This window comes from Phacochoerus africanus, chromosome 15 (assembly GCF_016906955.1).
Source record: "Phacochoerus africanus isolate WHEZ1 chromosome 15, ROS_Pafr_v1, whole genome shotgun sequence".
Taxonomy (NCBI): domain Eukaryota; kingdom Metazoa; phylum Chordata; class Mammalia; order Artiodactyla; family Suidae; genus Phacochoerus; species Phacochoerus africanus.
The window spans coordinates 117,945,702-117,964,212 of record NC_062558.1 but is presented as its reverse complement, the minus strand read 5'-3'; the positions used below and the strand labels follow the sequence as shown (position 1 = coordinate 117,964,212).

General features: G+C 41.6%; 1 protein-coding gene across 3 annotated transcripts in view; it reads left to right on the top strand.

Moving 5' to 3' along the window:
* SORCS1 (sortilin related VPS10 domain containing receptor 1) overlaps positions 1-18,511 on the top strand; it is a 333,563-nt gene that overhangs the window by 202,649 nt on the left and 112,403 nt on the right. For all 3 annotated transcript variants that reach the window (XM_047761867.1, XM_047761868.1, XM_047761869.1), the window contains 3 exons: positions 3,771-3,889; positions 6,360-6,449; positions 15,131-15,310. In XM_047761867.1, coding sequence (XP_047617823.1) covers positions 3,771-3,889; positions 6,360-6,449; positions 15,131-15,310 — 389 coding nt within the window. The remainder of the gene's footprint in view (positions 1-3,770; positions 3,890-6,359; positions 6,450-15,130; positions 15,311-18,511) is intronic.

The window sequence follows — 18,511 nt, the reverse complement described above, 5'->3', positions numbered from 1 at the left end:
TACCAAAGTAGCTACATCTTGACATACATCATTAATTATTTCTTCAAGTAGAACTTTCAGTAATGAACAAGGGTCAAAAGGTATTTGATCACATTGCCAAATTACCCCCCAGAAAAATAGAAATGTACAAATCGTCTTTTTTTTTTTTTTTTTGCATCTAGGTGTATCCATTAGTAGTTAGAAGCCAAAATACACTTAACAAAAATTGACCCCAAATTTTCTGGGGTCTTTTATGCAACACGGTGGAAATAAACCAGACTTGGTGTCAGGCTAACACAGTTTGAAACCCCATACTGCCATTTCTATAAGCTCCTTGAGCTTCGTTCTCTTTATCTGCACAATCAGTTGATAAAATATACTCTGAGGTATTGTTAAGATTAAATGTGGACATGCATTAGAATACCAGACACATAGATGCTCAACAGATGTATTAGTTTTCTTGTTCTTTTAATTTCTCCTCAAATCCCTCAGATTCATGATTTCTGTACAGTTGAGTTATAAATATGAAAAGTTTATATATATATATATATATATTTATATTTATATTTATTTTTGGCCAACCTTGCAGCATACTCAGGTTCCTGGGTCAGGGATCAAAGCTGAGCCACAGCAGTGATAACTCCGGATCCTTCACCGCTAGGTCACCAGGAAACTACTGAAAAGTTTATTTTTATATTTTCTGTCTTATGTTTGTTCAGAGACCTTTAAAGAAGAAGTTGAGGTTTTAAGAAAGTATTAAATACCATTGCAAATGAAATAAGCACTGTGTATTCATCAAGAAGTCCTCATTAGATGGCAGTCTTAGAAAGTCTAATTGAAAGTTGTTTTTGTGATTTGAAGCCTGAGACTTTAGGAATCTTTGAGTCAATTGCTTTTATTCCTTATCTCACATAAGTAGAAGCATGGAGAAAAGGCAGCTGTAGGTTCAGTACAATCAGAAACCATGTACTCAGTAATGTCATCAGAAACAAGTTCGTTCCATCTCTGTGTCATACTTGTTATGTAAACTTAACTGTATGTACAAGAAGGCTAGAGCTGTCCCAACATCACACTGACGCAGTGTGGTATGGTGGTAGAAGAGGGTCTTTTGTTGTGCCTCCCTGTAGCCCCTTTAAAGATCTCTCACTTCTTATGTATTAGAACTTAGTTTAAATGCCCTCACCTAAAGCAAACAGTGAAAAGTAGAATAGGAAGACTTTGAGTGGGCACAGACCCAAGTGGATTATTCCATGCATGTCAGAGCTTCTGAGTCATGTGGAAGAAAGACAAGCCATCAGATCCAGTACTGTTTTTTCTGGCAAAGAGGCAGAGGGGGAATGGACCCTGGGCAGGTCACCAACAGTACCCGATAGTGAAATATAACTGAAATACTCAAATTCAGGTGTTTTGTTTTGTTTTGTTTTGTTTTGTTTTGTTTTGTTTTTAAGGAACTTCAGTGTACCTCACACTGATTTAATCATTATGAAAAGTACCAAAAGAGAAAACAGGCATAGTATTGTTGATAGTAACACCTGACATTTGTACAACTTTCAGTTTCAAAGCATTTAACATATGTTATTTCTGTTAATTCTTGGAGCCAAATTGTAAGATAGTTAACCTTGGCATCCTCATTTAATGGATGCAGGTAGCAAGACTCAGGAAGACGAAGAGATTTCCTTTGCATTATGCAGCTAGGAAGTGACCACACCAGAATTCAAGCCCAGGTCTCATGGATGCCAGTCTCCCTATATATGACCCTGAGACACCTTTTGAAAAACAGAACTCAGCTAAAAGCTGTAAAAGGGTCTGATGGAGTGTGAACTTTGTTGGCAGAGGGGCACGTTTCCCATTGTGTCTCAATGGGTTAAGAACCTGACTAGTATCCACAAGGATGCAGGTTCCATCCCTGGCCTCACATGGTGGGTGAAGGATCTGGCATTCCCATAAACTGCAGTGTAGGTCACAGGTGTAGCGCCCATCTTGAATTGCTGTGGCTGTGTTGTAGACCAGTGGCTGCAGCTCCAATTCAACCCCTAGCCTGGGAACTTCCACATGCCACAAGTGTGGCCCTAAAAAGACAAAAAAAAAAATTGTGTGCAGTGGAGAAGACCATCTAGGAAAAGGATGAGTCCCAGACATTCTTTTCAAGGATACAGGTCATGAGTTATGCCCTAAAATTAAACTATCAGGATGTCTGGAAAAGGAGATAGGGAAGGCACTGTAGAAGGCTTTTCTTTAGTTTTTCTTTGGAGGACTAGATGGGATAAAGTACTTGAGAGCTTCCCCATACCCACACCTGACAGTGGGGTAAAGGAAAACCTTGGATAAAGCTTTCCTCCTGTCCTTAGAGCCAGATGGAGCCAATGTGCATGCCGCCCCCTAGTGGCACTCCTTGTAGAATACAAGTTTACCCAAGTTCTTTAAGTAAAGGTATTGGATGATGTTTCCTTAAGGGAAATCATTAGTGAATCCTTATATCCAGCTCAGCATACTATTTTCTACTCCCATTGCACATAAATAATCATGTCCTGATTTTTTTTTCATTTGAAAGAGTTGATTTCTTCATACATCTTTGATGTCCTAAAATCAAACTCACCCATTCATTAAGCATCAAAAAGAGGTAATATAACTTACTTTTTTACTCAAAAAGATAGAGTCCAGTAAAGTGGCATGTGCCAAGGAGTATTTATTTATTGGGTACTATGTGCCAGGAACGGTGTTAGAATCTGGGAACAACAACAGCAAAAGAGGTCTCCTCTGTCTTCATGAAGATTAAATTCTGATTGGGGCAGAGCAGAAATAAATCATAACCAAGGTGGTTTTTAGATTGTGATAAGTTCCATGATGGACATGAAGAGGATGGAGTGTTACCAAAAGTAATCATGGCAGGCTGAACTCTAGACCTTCTTTGGAAACAACCTGGGGAGAAGCATTTTAGGCAGAGGGCATACAAATGAAAAACTTCTGAAATGGTAGAAAGTTTGGCCAAATTTCTGAACAAAGTGTAGGTCAGATTAGAAGAATCACAGGGAGAGGAGAGATGAGCTTGAGGGGAGATGGAAGGAGTGGTTGTGGAGGGCTTGAATTTATTCTGAGTGCAAGGAGGCAAAGGGAGTTTTTAGTTAGGAGGTGACATCTGATTAGTAGAGAGGGCGGAATAGCTGTGGGTGAAAAACAGGGACAGCCTCCCTGATACAATATATTTTCAGCAACAGAAATCACATCTATTAAGTTATTACTACTGACGGTTATCACCTGCTGTAATCTCAGGTGAGATGCTAGGTCTTGGTTTACTCATCTATAAAATGAGAGCACCATTTTTGAGTTGGTAATCTCCTCCGTTCTACTTTACTTTCAGTTAGTAGTGGAAGAAAAACCTTGATCATGACATAGAACCTTATTGTTCATAACAACTGCATCAGATGACTGATGACTGCATGGATGTGTGTTGATTTATCAGGAGTCAGAATGTAAAGGTGGACCTCTTCATGAGAAGAAATAACTGTGAAAGCACAAACACTGTTGCCAGTTTGTGAAAATACTTTTACTTAGGTTTGGGAGGAAAAAATGTAACAGGAATTTAGTATTCTAGGATAACAAGAATTGGTAGACATAGTGATGGTGTTGTTGATAACAAGTGAGTAAAATGATAATGATAATGTTAACAATAACAATGACAGTAATGTAGTTAATAAAAAACGTGGGGTTTGTTCGAAGAATTGGAGATGTCGCCTGTGACCCTCATGCTCATGTGTCTTATCACCCTACCCCCATTTTTTTTTTTTTTTCAGATTCACAGTATCTGACTTGCAGAATGCAGAACTGCACAGAGGCCAACAGAAATAAACCTTTCCCAGGCTACATTGACCCAGACTCTTTGATTGTCCAGGACGATTACGTGTTTGTTCAGGTATGAAAGATCCACTTCCCTGGATTGTCTCAAAGACATTTTCCTTTCCCTGCTTCTGCTCCTAAGGCAGCCCCCTTTGCCTGCTTACACTTCCTTAAGAGCAATAAAGAAAGAAAAAAGCCTTATTTTTTTTTAACAAAAGGAACTTTACCAAGTTGAAGCTTGAATCCTAACAGAGTAGTAATTAGTTCCCTGGGGCAGTATTTGGAGGACCCTGTCAGTGGGGGTGCTGCAGACAGTGCCCAGAGTACTCAGCTTTGTCTCTAGATCAGGGGCACTTGCCTTCTTCCCCCTCATCTGCGTTCCAGAGAGGCTCCCTTCAGTCATCAATAGGAAGGAGCAGAAGAAGGGGGTCTCTTCCTATCAGGAGAGCATTCAGACAATGAGTCTCCTCCTAGTACCTGCCTTGAAAATGCAGAAACAGGTGGTGACAGGAAGCGGTGTGGTGGCTGGAGGTGGTGGGAGGCAGAGCTGAGGTGGAATGTAATCAGCCATTATTGTCAGGCACGACTGTGATTAGGATGGAGAGAATGTAGACGAAATGTATTCAGACAGGTTTTTTACCTCCAAAGAGAAGCTGTGGGTTCAAGGGTGGTTAGAAGAGAGAAGGAGCAAATAAATAGGCTTTTTTTTTTTCATATCTAGGCTTGTTTGGACAGAACATTTAAAAATTCAGTTATTGCTTTCCATGTTAAAATTGACAAAAGTATATTTGCCAAATAGTGTGTATATATAAATACATATATGGTTTTACTATGAGACATTTAGGCACTATTGTATTTATTTGGACAAGAAATCATAATTCAGAGTATTTAAGCCCATGTATTGGTAAGCAGGTGTTCCAAGTGCTTATTATCTGCCTGTGTACATAATCACACACACACACACACACACACACACACACATACATACACACATACATCCTTTTCCTTCAGGAAAATGAGTAATGAGCACTCTGATAACTTCAGCATCAAATTATCAAGTGACATTAAAATGGAAAATGGTTACACTTATTAGTTTTATTTATAATTCATTTCTCTATCAGTCTTGCTTCCAGGGGCTGACCCAATTTTCTAATAACAAGTTTATAATCCACATATATGATTTAGAAAGGTGAATCCATTCTGCATTTAGAGTTTCATATATTTCCTGCCCAGGCCACTAGGAACATGATCCTGTAACCCATCACTAGGACAAAGAGGTGATCTGGCCACATGGTGCTGAAGATGATAACTTTCTAGTCACCTTTTTCATGCATCTGATGAAATTCCCCCAGAGCATTTGTTGACATTCTGAGTACACAAACTCCAGCTGACTTCAAACTCCAGATGTTTACATGAGTTAAGAGTGACAACATGAACTCACAGAAACTGAGAGTTAGAATGGTGGTTTTCCTTGGCTGGAGGTGTGGGTAGGGAAATGGGAAGCTGTTGGTCAAAGGGCGTACATGTCCAGTTATAAGATGATGAAGTTCTGGGGATGCAATGTACAGCTTGGTGGCTATACTACATTATATGCTTGAAAAGGTATTAAGAGAATAGCTCTGAAATGTTATCCCCAACAACACACACACAGAGACACACAAAAATCTTAAGGGAAAGGATGAAGGTGTTAACTGATTTTATATGTGGTAACTAACCTTATAGTTTCACAAAGTATGCCTGTCAGGTCATCCTGTTGTACACTTTAAATTCGCATGTGTAATTTGTTTAGTATATTGAGAAAGCTGGGAAAAAAGCGTGGCTCCAAGGGAGAGAGAGATTGGCGGTACACCCCTGCCAAGTCACCTGCTGGTGCTTAGCTGAGGTGGAGACCAAGCCGCTACTCACTCTCCCTCAAACCCACAGCTTCTTGGGGCTGGACGCCCTGGACAGACCCAGTGGCTGATGGCTGTGAGGGGTAGCTCACAGTTCTCTTCTGGGAGGCCCTGGGCTAGAATGACTCTGAACTGCACTGGAATGAGTCTGAACCGTGATCCTGGCTTGGCTCTTCGTCTAACACATTGGCACCACTGCTCTGGGGGCCATGTTCGCAGCCAGCAGTGTGACTGCACAGAATTCAGTGCCCAGCGTGGAGGGGACTCCGATTCTGACGTGTATGGTTCGCTTCTGATCTGGCCCGGGTACTCTCAGTCTCAGGGCTAGATTGCTGGGCTGCTGCAGCACATTGATCCCTGAGGCTTGTATCACTTTTAAAAAAACAACAAAAATGTTTCCTGGCTCCCCAGCCACAGGGCAAATCGCAGGATTGTATTTTTGTCCACTGGGTTCCGTCTGGGCCTCTAACCAACTCACATACACTGTCTAAGTTGTTTTGGAAAAGAATGCCAACTCTTTACATGTGCCCACAGCGGTCATTCATGCCCTTGTGTTGGCAGCTACCCACTTGCATTCAGGGCCTGGTCTTGTAGGACCTGGAGCTGGAACTGCTGTCAACAGCTCCTCTTACGACCTTTGTGTTTATGCTCCAGCTGACGTCAGGAGGACGGCCACATTACTACGTGTCCTATCGAAGGAATACCTTTGCCCAGATGAAGCTGCCCAAGTATGCTTTGCCTAAGGTATGGCCTGAATCAGTCTCTCAGTTTCAGTATCCACTCTTTTCCCCAAGGACCCTTTCTGTCTCTCAGAGTTATTTATTTATCTGCATCCCCCATCTCTGATTCTCATGTTCACTTCTTTTCTTTTTTGCCAATGTCATAACCTTCCCTTCTCTCAGTGGTCCCTCCCTCCTCCATCCCTCCCCCACCCCACCCCCTCTAATCCTTTGGAATTCTTGGTATAGGAGCATCTGAGTAAACAGATAACTGGTTGGCTTTTGCTTTTCCAGTGTATTATTGGTTTTCTAGCAAGACAGAAACTATGCTTTGGCTACACAGTATAGTAGTACAACAGACAGGATACATTTACATCCCATTTCTTTGTTATTAATTATGGAGAGGTTGTGCAGCTGTAACTGTCTGACTGTGCTTTCACTCATTGGAACTTATGAGACTGGTTGTCTTTAGGGTTCGGAGACACAGCTAATTTTTTAGACTTTCCCAAAGACACGCTCCTTTGAAAATAGTGGCAGACAAATGTTAAAAGACTTCCAGCTGCAGACGTCCCCAGGCTCGCCAAAAGCACTAAACTATGTTAATACAGAGCGCCACCTAGTGGAGTTGAAACTGACTTGGGCGCTCAAAGCTGTGGATTTGAGACCTTGCTGCCACTGTGATGTGTTTTAATAAAGTTGCCAGAAATCAACACCTTTTGCCTTTTCTCCCCCTAGCAACAGTCGCTGAATTTCCAGTGTCTTTAGTTTAAATTTTTATTGAAGTGTAGTTGATTTACAATATTATATTCATTTCAGGTGTCCAACATAATGAGTCAGTATTTTTATAGATTATATTACACTTAAAGTCATTACAAAATATTGGCTATGTTTCTCTGTACTGTACAATGTATCCTTGTTGCTTATTTATTTTATACATAGTAGTCCATGTCTTTTATCCTATACCTCTATCTTATCCTCATGTCCCTACCCACTTCCACACCCCACTGGTAGTTTGTTCTCTATCTCTGTGAGTATGTTTCTACTTTTCTTTTTTGTCTTTTTAGGGCCACATCCATGGCCTATGTAGGTTCCCAGGCTAGGGGTCAAATTGGAGCTGTAGCCGCTGGCCTATACCGTAGCCACAGTAACACCAGACCTGAGCCGTGTCTGCAGCCACAGCTCATGACAACACTGGATCCTTAACCCACTGAGCAAGGCCAGGGATTGAAACTTCATCCTCATGGATAGTAGTCAGATTTGTTTACTCTGAGCCACAACGGGAACTCCTGTTTCTGTTTTGTTATATATATTTATTTGTTTTATTTTTTAGATCCCACATATACATGATAGCGTAGAGTATTTGACTTTCTCTGTCCTATGTATTTCACTAAACATAATACTCCCTAGATCCATCCATGTTTTCACAAGTGGCAAGATTTTATTCATTTTTATGGATGAATAATATTCTATTGTATGTGTGTATCCCACATCTTTGTTATCCATTCATTGGCTGATGGCCACTTAGGTTGCCTACATATCTTGGCAATTGTAAGTGATATTGCTGTGAACATTGCAGTGCATTTATCTTTATGAATTAGTGGGTTTTTGTTTATTTGTTTTCTTTGGATATATACCTAGCAGTGGAATTGCTGTATCATATGGTTCTAGTTTTAGCATCTTACAGAACTTCCATACTGTTTTCCATAGCGGCTGCACCAGTTTATATTCCCACCAACAGTGTATGAGGGTTCTATTTTCTCTGTATCCTTGCCAGCGTTTGTTATTTGTAGACTTTCTGACAATATACATTCTGACAGGTGTGCCTTGGTCATAGACAAGGGAGAGGTATGTGGCTGTAAGAACGAGACAGTGTATGTTTAAATATAGTTCTAGCTCAACTTTGAACTCTTTGGTTGAACAAAGAAAATAAACAATTTTTATGGTGTTTTCATGACTCTTATATTTTTATCCATGACTTTGTAGTATGTTGCCTTGGACCAGTGCCAGCTACCTGCCCAGGAAATCTGTGGTTTTATGCACAAGGGCACTACACATCCCCTTCCCCTGGAAAGCCAGTAGTATCTGAGTGCTCTGCCTTCTCCAGGCAGAGTCCTCCTTCTTGGCCATCCCTCTGCCCCCTAACTCTATGATAGTGAAAGGTGAGCTGTAAACCTCAGCCCATGAGAGGTAATAACACATTAAATTACGCTATTAACTCCGAGGAAATATATCCATGTGAGTCATTATTATGTTCAGCTGGTAAGAGATTCAGAGATTAATGACAGTGGTAATTGCCCAGAACTTTATGCTGGTGCCTGTTTATGTTTCGGTGGTCCTTGCTCTTGATTTGGCTTAAAATACTTTCTCCAAAGACAAACACAGCATTGGAGTTGTGCCTAGGATAAGAATGGTGTAAAGTCAGTATGTAAAAGGAAAACGGCAGTGTTATGAAAATGACCCTTGGTAATCTTTTAAGAAGGTCCATTGGGCAGTGATAATGTTACCTCGGTAAGTCCAACAGAGGTGTTTGGTTGTGTTTGGTTGTGTTTTTCCCTTGTGTTTGCTGCTTCATTGATTGACCAACAAATGAAATAGTTGGCTTGCAAGAATTATACCTTTAAGATTTCTCTTGTGGCTTAGTGGGTAAAGGATCCAGCATTGTCACTATAGCATTGTGGGTTTGAGCCCTGGCCCAGGAATTTCCGCATGCCACTGGTACAACCAAAAAAAGAGAAATATTAACACCTTTAAAAACAATAATTAACTCAATGAAGTGAGATGCTTCTGTTTAAGAGGCATGTAGGAACTGAGAGCCAATCAGGTGACAGATCCAAGTCATTTATCTCATGCCTGCTTAAGCCCAGGAATATGCCTTTTTTTTTTTTGTCTTTTCTAGGGCCACATCTGCGGTATATGGAGGTTCTCAGGCTAGGCGTCCAATCCAAGCTGTAGCAGCCAGCCTACGCCAGAGCCACCACAACACGGGATCCGAGCCGCATCTGTGACCTACACCACAGCCCACGGCAACGCCGGATCCTTAACCCACTGGGCGAGGCCAGGGATCGAACCCACAACCTCATGGTTCCTAGTTGGATTCCCTAACCACTGCACCATGATGGGAACTCCGGCATATGCTTTTTGAGTGGAATAAGTTTCAACCAAACATAATGCTATTTGCTACAGAATTGAGGTGAGAATCCAAGTCTCCTGACTCCCAAACTGGCATTCCTTCTATTATACTTTTCTACTCTTGAAATCAATGAGCAGTTCTATTATTAAAAGGGAGCAGCATCACCTCCCCCCCAAATTTTAATATATGAGGGGTATTCAGAGAAAAGTCCCATTGGCCTAATCAACCCCCCAAATGGTAGTTTAAAACCCAGGAATCCTCTTTGACCCCTTTCCTGACATGTTAGGAAACACATACTTCGCATTGTTTGTTCAGAGCCGTAGCGCAGATCGCTGTTGACAGTTGCCCCAGTGGCATCTCACCAGTCAGAAAGGAAAAGGTTTTGCTGTGAACCTGAATTGGCTGTCTCTCTCCTCCCCGTCTCTCCCACATGAGTATGTTTCATTATTCTGCCTCATCGGAGTCTGAGGGTAGAATGCAGTGATTAATTTAGTTTTGTCCCCAGAAAAAGAGGAGCCACTACAGCAATTGGTCCAAGCAGGTGTTTATTATTTAAGGCCATGAGAGGCCTCATTACAGCCCCATTACACCTTCGCAGAGATGCCCCAGCTTGGGTGGAGTGATGCCTGGCAAAGGTGCATATATTTCAGAGCCCTCTATCAGAGCAGGGCCTCTGCAGCTGGAAAGGAACAAAGCTTCCTGTCTACCAAAAGAATTGAGACCAACCAGCCCTTTCATGCTCGAGTTTTCTTTAATCATCCCCTTCCATTGTAGCAGCTCTTGAAAGACTGTGGTTGCACTGAATTGTATTCTTTTTAAAAAAAAAATATATAATGTTAAAGATGACCAGAGAGGGGGATGGGGAGATTTTAATATCACTGTTATCATTACGATTGGGATCCCCTCCAGACAGGGAGACCCAGTAACAGTTTCCCTCCCTTAACATACTTGGAACACATTCTGAGCTACTCAAGTGAGATAAATGAGGCAATACATGTGAAAGTGCTTAGAGCATTTTGGAGGACAGATACTCTATAAAAGCAAGGTAATATTATTATTAGTATGGATCTAGTTGTCTGTGTTGGAAGAGATCAATGGAAAGTGGGGTGTGGGTGGTGAAAAGGCTTCTTGATTCATAGCAAGAGACCCTAATTCCAGACCTCAATCTGTCACTCATCTGCTTTGAACTTTTGGCTGGTTTATCAATTTCTCTTTCTCTGTTCTTTTTTTTTTTTCCTTTTTTGCTCGTTTGTGTTTTACATTTTTAAAAGACAGAGCTTAGATTCACAGCAGTATCTTCTCAAATGTGTTACTCAATAAAATGCCCTTAGAGATGATTCATGAAAATTTGGTTCTATGATTATAAGTTTAAAAAAAAAAAAGAAGTAAATTCCATTCCATACTCCTTGCCTAGAGACTAACAGAAACCCACCGGTATGTTGAAAGCTCTAGGATGTCCCGTGAGCAATAAAGATATAATAATTAACATTAATCAAAGAATTTTACAAAAGGATCCATTAAAAAAATATGTTAAAGGAGCTCTCATTGCAGCTCAGTGGGTTAATAACCCAACTAGTGTCCATGAGGGTGCGGGTTAGATCTCTGGCCTCGATCGGTGGGTTAAGGATCCAGCATTGCTGCAAGCTGTGGCATAGATGAGATTTGGGTATAGTTTATAGTTTTCTCCCCTTAACTTTTTTTTTGGGGGGGCACACCCATGAGATATGGCGTATATAGGCTGCTGGACTACACTCACAGCCACAGCAACATCAGATCCTTATTCCACCGAGCGAGGCCAGGGACTGAACCCACATCCTCATGGATACCAGTCAGGTTTGCTACTGCCGAGCCACAAAAGGAACTCCTTCCCTTTCAATTTATTTTGAAATCATTTTCAAATTACAGAAGAATTGTGGAGTTCCCATTTTGGCTCAGCAAGTTAAGAAACCTGACATAGTGTCCGTGAGGATGTGGGTTCCATCCCTGGCCTTGGTGAGTGGGTTAAGTATCTGGCATTGCTGTCAGCTGTGGTTGTAGGTTACAGATGTGGCTCAGATCCCCCTTTGCTGTGTCTGTGGTGTGGCCTGGCAGCTGCAGCTGCGATTCAACCTGTAGCCTGGAAACTTCCATATGCTGTGGGTGTGGCCCTAAAAAGCCAAAAAGCCAAAATGCCAAAAAAAAAGACAAAAAACAAAACAAACAAACAAACAGCTATTAAAATCCAGCAATACTGTTGTCCTATGGAACAGATGTTGGGAAATCCTCTAGAAGATTTCTAAGTTCACTTTTTGGTCCAAAATCTTGTGTCTCAGTATAAGCTTTCAACATAAAGTGCCATTTGGGAGCAAGAGCATAGTTTCCTGAAACAAGAGGATATCAGCAAGAAGAAAAAGGACAAATGACATTTAAATAAGTCAAACATTTCAATTAAAATATTTAAGACCAGCATCATTTTTAAACAGTCTATTCAATGTAGTTAGATTTTATGTATATATAGAGATCTGCCCTTGACCCTTATCTGTCAATGACCATTTTAATCTATTTTTGTTCTGTAACCAGCTCTCCAAGTGACTTAAACACTTGATACATCTATGTTTTCCATTCCACGTCTACCAAGCAAGGGTTTGAGTGGGCTGGGATTGTATAGGTGATTTACCCTAGCCCCAGGCTTTATTTGATGAGTTGTCTATTGTGAGCTAGGCATCTGAGGTTCACCAGGGCAAGGATTTACTCCAAAGGCACAGAGGTAGAAATTAATCATGCAGGGACCAGTTAGGGCTGAAAATTTTTCACTTGAATTCAGTGAATTGAATTCAGTGAATTGATGCTCCATCCTGCTGACAAGGATGGGCACATGAGTTAAGAGAGTCATTGTTTCAGGGTTCTAAATGCTAGGATGAGAATTTTGATCTTTGTCCCATAAGAAATGGGGAGCCATGGAAGGTTGGGCCCTCAGTGGATGAATGGTCCTTGGGCTAACTTCCACAGCTAATTCCCTCCATTAGAAAGCTACAGAACATTTGGTCAAACCATGTATTGTTAAACATATGAGTTAGCACCCTCGTGTTTGCAGTGAACAGAAAGGCCAAGTCAACCTTGCCTAATCAATAAAGGGATTGAGGGTTTGCTTAACTGAAAAGAGCTAGCAAGTGTGGAGGGGTGCTAAGTGCCAGGCACTGGTGTGAGTGCCCAGTACTCACTGACTGCTTTAATCCTCACAGCTCCGCAAAGGGAGTAGTGTTATCTTTAGTTTGCAGGTGGGAACTAGAGAGACAGTTTCTGAAGCACAAAGTTCAGTTCACAAAACTAACTTACAAAGACAGGATTTGAACTCAAGTACTATTACATCGAAGACCATTCTTTTAATCCTTTTGCTCTTCTGTCCTAACAAGTTTATAGGTAAGGCAGGCTTCGTAGATATCCACATCCAGTGACTCAAAAAATGTCCCAGAATTTGGACCATCTCTCTCCATCTTTTGAACCTTTTTTTTTTTTTTTTTGGCTCCTCCCATGGCATGTGAAAGTTCCTGGGCCAGGGATAGATAGAACCCAAACCACAGCAGCAGTCCAAGCCACTTTAGTGACAACACCAGATCCTTAACCCATTGTGCCACAGGAGAACTCCTTTTGAGCCTATGTTTTTAGGATTGGCTTGTCTTCAACCTCCAAGATATGTCTTCATGTGATCTAGACTTTGTTAATATTCTAACTGCTTGTGAACCAATAAGAACATTTTCTCTCTCTCTTGTAATTGCACAGGATGGGAGAAAGTAGCAAAGATTGAGTATGGGGAAGAAATTTGTCTGAGGATAAGGATGTTTTTCAAAGAACGTCAAGCTATAGTTGCCACAAGAAATGTACTTAGGTGTTGGGCAGATGTATGACATGGCCAGCTTTTATACCAAACCTTAGTTGGTATTGTCAACCACCTTGAATTCATGAGAAGGATTCATTTTTGGCCTCCCCACTCTGGACTCTTTCTGTAAAAACATGATCCAGCTCTACAGTATGGCGGCAAGGCCTGAGAGGGGGTCAGGAACATGAAACTTTTGGAAAAGGACTTCTTCCTTTTCAGATCACTTGAGGTCACTCAGATCAAGGCTAAAGAGGAGTGAGAGACTTGTCTGTCTATGTCTAAAGCAGAGTTGAAGCTCAATTGCTGATTGATTGATTGAGGACACATGGGCATATTACAATAGAAATTGAGAAGTTAGGAGGCAGAATTTTCCAGCAGTGGAATTGTTGCCAGGGAAGACTGACAGATCTCCTGAAGCTTTTTGAGGATAGTGGATGGTCTGTCTGGGAAGATCTTGGCACTGAACTACAGAAAGGTTAAGAATCTCTCCAGGTTGTTCTTCTACCTTTAGACTTATATGTAATCCTTTTTTTTTTTTTTTTAGGTTTGTTTTGGATTGTACTTTGCTTTTTGGAAGTGATACCAATGTGTACCACTTTGGGTAAAGGGGGGTGGGAGGCTGCAGGGAGCTGGTGTCCCCCTGAGACAGCAGGCCTTTCTCTGTGTCAGCCTGAATGCCTACTCCTCCAAAGTTTTGAATGGCTAGAGAAAAAATTGAGTCCCCACCCTGGGATGTCTATTCCTCTGCCTTGTTTTTATTGTCTAAGAAAACCAGAGTCCGAAAATATCATCAATTATGCAGACTGATTCCCTCCCTTCTGCTGATTTTTATTTGTTTGTTTGTTTGTTTGTTTGAGTTTGGCCTCGCTGGCAGCTTGTGGAAGTTCCTGGGCCAGGGATCGAGCTTGTGCTGCAGCAAGGACCCAAGCCACCGCAGTGATGATGCTGGGTACTGAACTAGCTGTGGCACAGGCAACTCTTGGTTTTCCCCTCTTGTATTTAAGGTTTCCTGATAAACTTCTCAGAGATGAATTTTAGATAAGCTAAGTTCTTGAACATGCCTTAACCTGAAGATGAGGGCTCTGGGGTTCTCAGGTGAGCATTCTTCCTCTGGGGCTTCTGGATGTGGCTAAGCCTGCACGCAATGCTTCTTAATCTTTAATATGCATCTTAATCATCCCTGGATCGTATTGAAATACAGATTTCTATTCAATAAGTGAGGCCCCATGCTCTGTGTGTCTGACAAACCTGCAGGGGATGGGCATGCTGCAGGTCCATGGACCACTCTGAGAGGCTCAAGGCTTGTCTGTGTTCTCTCTGCCCCTCGTATTCACCCCTCATATGCCTTCTGAGCCTTCCCCGTGTTTGTGCTTGGCAAATACATCTGGATACCTGATTCTCCAAAGTCATATGTATTTGAGAAATTATTCTTCAAATTATCTAATGAGGTAATTAAATTGTAACTGAGCTGTCAAGCATCACTGTGTCCTTTTTTTCTGATGACCTTACTGCCTAACCTCATAACAACAAAGGAAATATGTGGCTGCCGTGTAACTTGTTATCATCTCACAAACAGACTGAAGGAATATCTATGTCCTCCCTTGCAGTGCCTACACCCGTATTCTGGTGTTCCTCGTCAGATTCCACATTCTGGGGATGTGTGTCAAGTGCACTTAAAAAAACCTCTTCTTCCTCTTTCCTTCCCCGTGTCTTTCCTCAGGACATGCACGTCATCAGCACTGATGAGAACCAAGTGTTTGCAGCCGTCCAAGAATGGAACCAAAATGACACATACAACCTCTACATCTCAGATACCAGAGGTGTCTACTTCACCCTGGCCTTGGAGAATGTCCAGAGCAGTAGAGGCCCTGAGGGCAATGTCATGATTGACCTCTATGAGGTATGTCACAAGGCACGTGTGGTTGTGGGTCACTGCAGGGCCTGGACTGGTGGGTGAAGGCCCAGCGTCGGCTGTTTCCTCAATCACTTTAATTACTAGTTCGTTATGTGGCTTATTCCATTTGGCAGAGGGGGGGAGTTGTGGAATATTTTTATTGGTTAAGTGGCAATCTGCAAAACAGCTCTGGGAGGGCTTCTTTGTTGACTAAGTCCAAGGCCATGAAGCCTCAAAAGACTTGGAAAGTGTCTGGGGAAGCACAGTCAGTTAAAGAATTTGAACAAGAGTGACCCTAGTGTGAAATTCGAAAATAGTCTTGAACAGGCAGTAGGGTGTTGGGGTGGGGCAAGGAGGTAACAGGCATGGGCAGTGCTCCCTAAGTCTCTCTGAAGAAAGACCTGAGCGCACGTCTTTGCATTGCATCAGAAGACACTGCCTTGGACTTGAAGACCTTTCTGACTACCTACCTTCTACTGGCTAATTGCCCGCCCCTCAGAGGGCCACTGAGTGAGATAAGATCCATAAGTCTTTTTTTCCTAAGAGGGGAGAAGGGAGGAGAAACAAAAAGCAGAGTTTACCAGGTTTCCCTAGGGGAACTCTGATTCTTTGTTTCTCAGAATGACCAAGGTTCAAGATAAAATGGGAGTTTGTGGTTAGTAGATGCAAACTATTACATTTAGAATGGATTAGTGGAGTTCCCATTGTGGCTCAGCAGTTAAAGAACCTGACTATTATCCATGAGGATGTGGGTTTGATCCCTGGCCCTGCTCAGTGAGTTAAGGAAATGGTGTTGCCTTGAGCTGCCAGATTGGCTTGGATCTGCCTGTGGTACAGGCCAGCAGCTGCAGCTCCAAATCAGCCTGTAGTCTGGGAACTTCCATATGCCCTGGGTGTGGCTCTAAAACAAAAGCAGGGGGGGAAAAAAAAGAAACCAATTTCACTTAAAAAATTTAAACCTGTCATTGGAACTCCTTTCAGTACTCTCCATTCCTTCGTCTTTAGGTATTCTTGGGAATTCTGTTCTAGTACCTGAAGGTCTCTGTCTGTATAAAAGCCTGTTAACAAAACTGTGTGCCCAACTCAGAGCTCCAGTATTTGTAATGAAAATTATAGGAGGCAAGCATAAGACACAGTTTGTGCGTATATATTTAGAAAAATACACTGTGAACTATTTTATGCATTCGCAAGTTTCTTCCACTTCATTTCCTGCCCATGTTCTAGATAAATATAGTATCATATATCTCAGCCTCAAACTGAACATGTATTCTGGAAAACATTTACATATTCTAGTGATTTACTTTCGAATTCATGTTGTAAACATTGTGATTTTTAGGGTATAACTTTTGGAGTCAAGGCTGGCCGGGTTTAAATCCTGGCCATACCGCATGTATATATTCTTGAGATAAATCCAGGAATGTCTGAGCCTCAGTGACCTTGTTTAAAAGAAGGAGAGAAACGTGGCACCTCCTTGATAGGATTTCTCTGAGGATTAGATAAGGTAATCTTAAAGTACCATGAACAGTGCCTGAAATATAGCAAGACTTAACAAATTATAGATAGCATCATTAATATTATGTTCCAGTGAGTTTAAGTTCCAATACAATGTTTTGGTCTTGTATTCTTAAAATCTACCGACATTGTTTAAATGTCCAACACATTTCCACTGTTTTGGAACTCTCCTCCATCCCATATTGCAATTAGCATGGCCATATGACATCCTTTATCACCAGCTAGTTGTCGTCTTATAAACAAATGTAAATTACCACATTTCTTTCCTCTTTTGTAAATGTCTTATAAACATTTAAACTTTCAGGGTATTTTGTGGAAATGCCATGCATTTTCTTGCCTTGATCTTGTATTTACAATGGAAATACCTTGCTTTGAGAGTATAAAGTCACATCCTCTGTTCCAGATTGATCACCTGGTTTGCTTCCCTGGCCTCAACTTTCTCCTTGCTCTCCTGAAAACGTTTTCTGATTTTCAGGCTGCATTTTTCCTTCTGGATTATCTTCTCCCATCTTTTCAAGTCAATGTGGAATAGTTTCTCTGGATAGTTTTGTTTTTTGCCAAAATAGAGACTATTTTAATTAGTCCCTTGGTGAATGGAAAGGATGGCAGATTTGAACATGAGTGACTTTGGCAGGTCCTATTATTTTCAACTGTTTCCCTGCATGATTTTCTGCATTCGAAAATCGCTAACAGATAGGGAGTCAGAGGAAACAGTGACCTCTGGCCACTGAAAACCCTTTTTGGGTAATCTTTATGTTTTCCCTTTGTGTGACTATCTGTGGGGAAACTGCTGGCTCTTCTTACCATCCCTTTGAGCAGCAGCATGACTACATTATGTAAAGGAGTTCTGCATCCTGGGGCCGGGAAGAAGAGTCTTTGTTTTATTAGCCTGACAGTTCACAGCAACTTGAATTGAAATTGATGTGATTAGAATGGCGGTGCCGTATCTGCTGATTACCTAGATAGAAAGAATATTGGCTGACACAGAACCTGGCACAAATGTTCCTTAAATCGGATTGTTCTGCCTCGCAGGAAGCTGAAAACCATCCAGTATGAATTTCCCAGTAGAATTTCAATGAATGATGAGTGGTTAGAGATAAATGAAAAGTAAGAAAATCCATGAGTGAATTAATAACAATGAGAGATGAGCAGTATACAAGGTGGGGGTAGCAGATGGACCGTATGAAGTGCGTGTCTGCTCACACGTGGAGGTGACAGAGGAGGATGGCGTGTGCTCTTTGCTCATATGCTTCTGCATGCTGATTACCTACTGTTCTTATGTCCTCTTTAAATGATGTCGTGGAGGCACACTGTGTAGTGTATGACTGTATGATGAGTCTGTGTGTCAGGAACATGTACTGTTGATGAGTCTTTGTGTGAAGTGCAGAGGGAGGCACAGTTCTCACTGAAATCAGTCATTTCATTCACTCACACCTTGGAACCTTACAACTGTCGTAGTGGTCTCTACAGCAGAACTATATATGTGTCTGTGATGAGATGGGGAAATGTTGGTGCAAGAGTGCTGAAGGCCATCGTACATGGTATAGGGTTATTGAAATATCAGAATTTCCCTCAGTGTAAGTTGGCCATTGAACATCGACCCCATTCAAAAGAGTAAGACAGGAGCCAGGAAAGTTGGCTATAGCGCAGAACTGCTAGATAGTTATTTTTGTTGATGAAAGGTCATAATAAGTA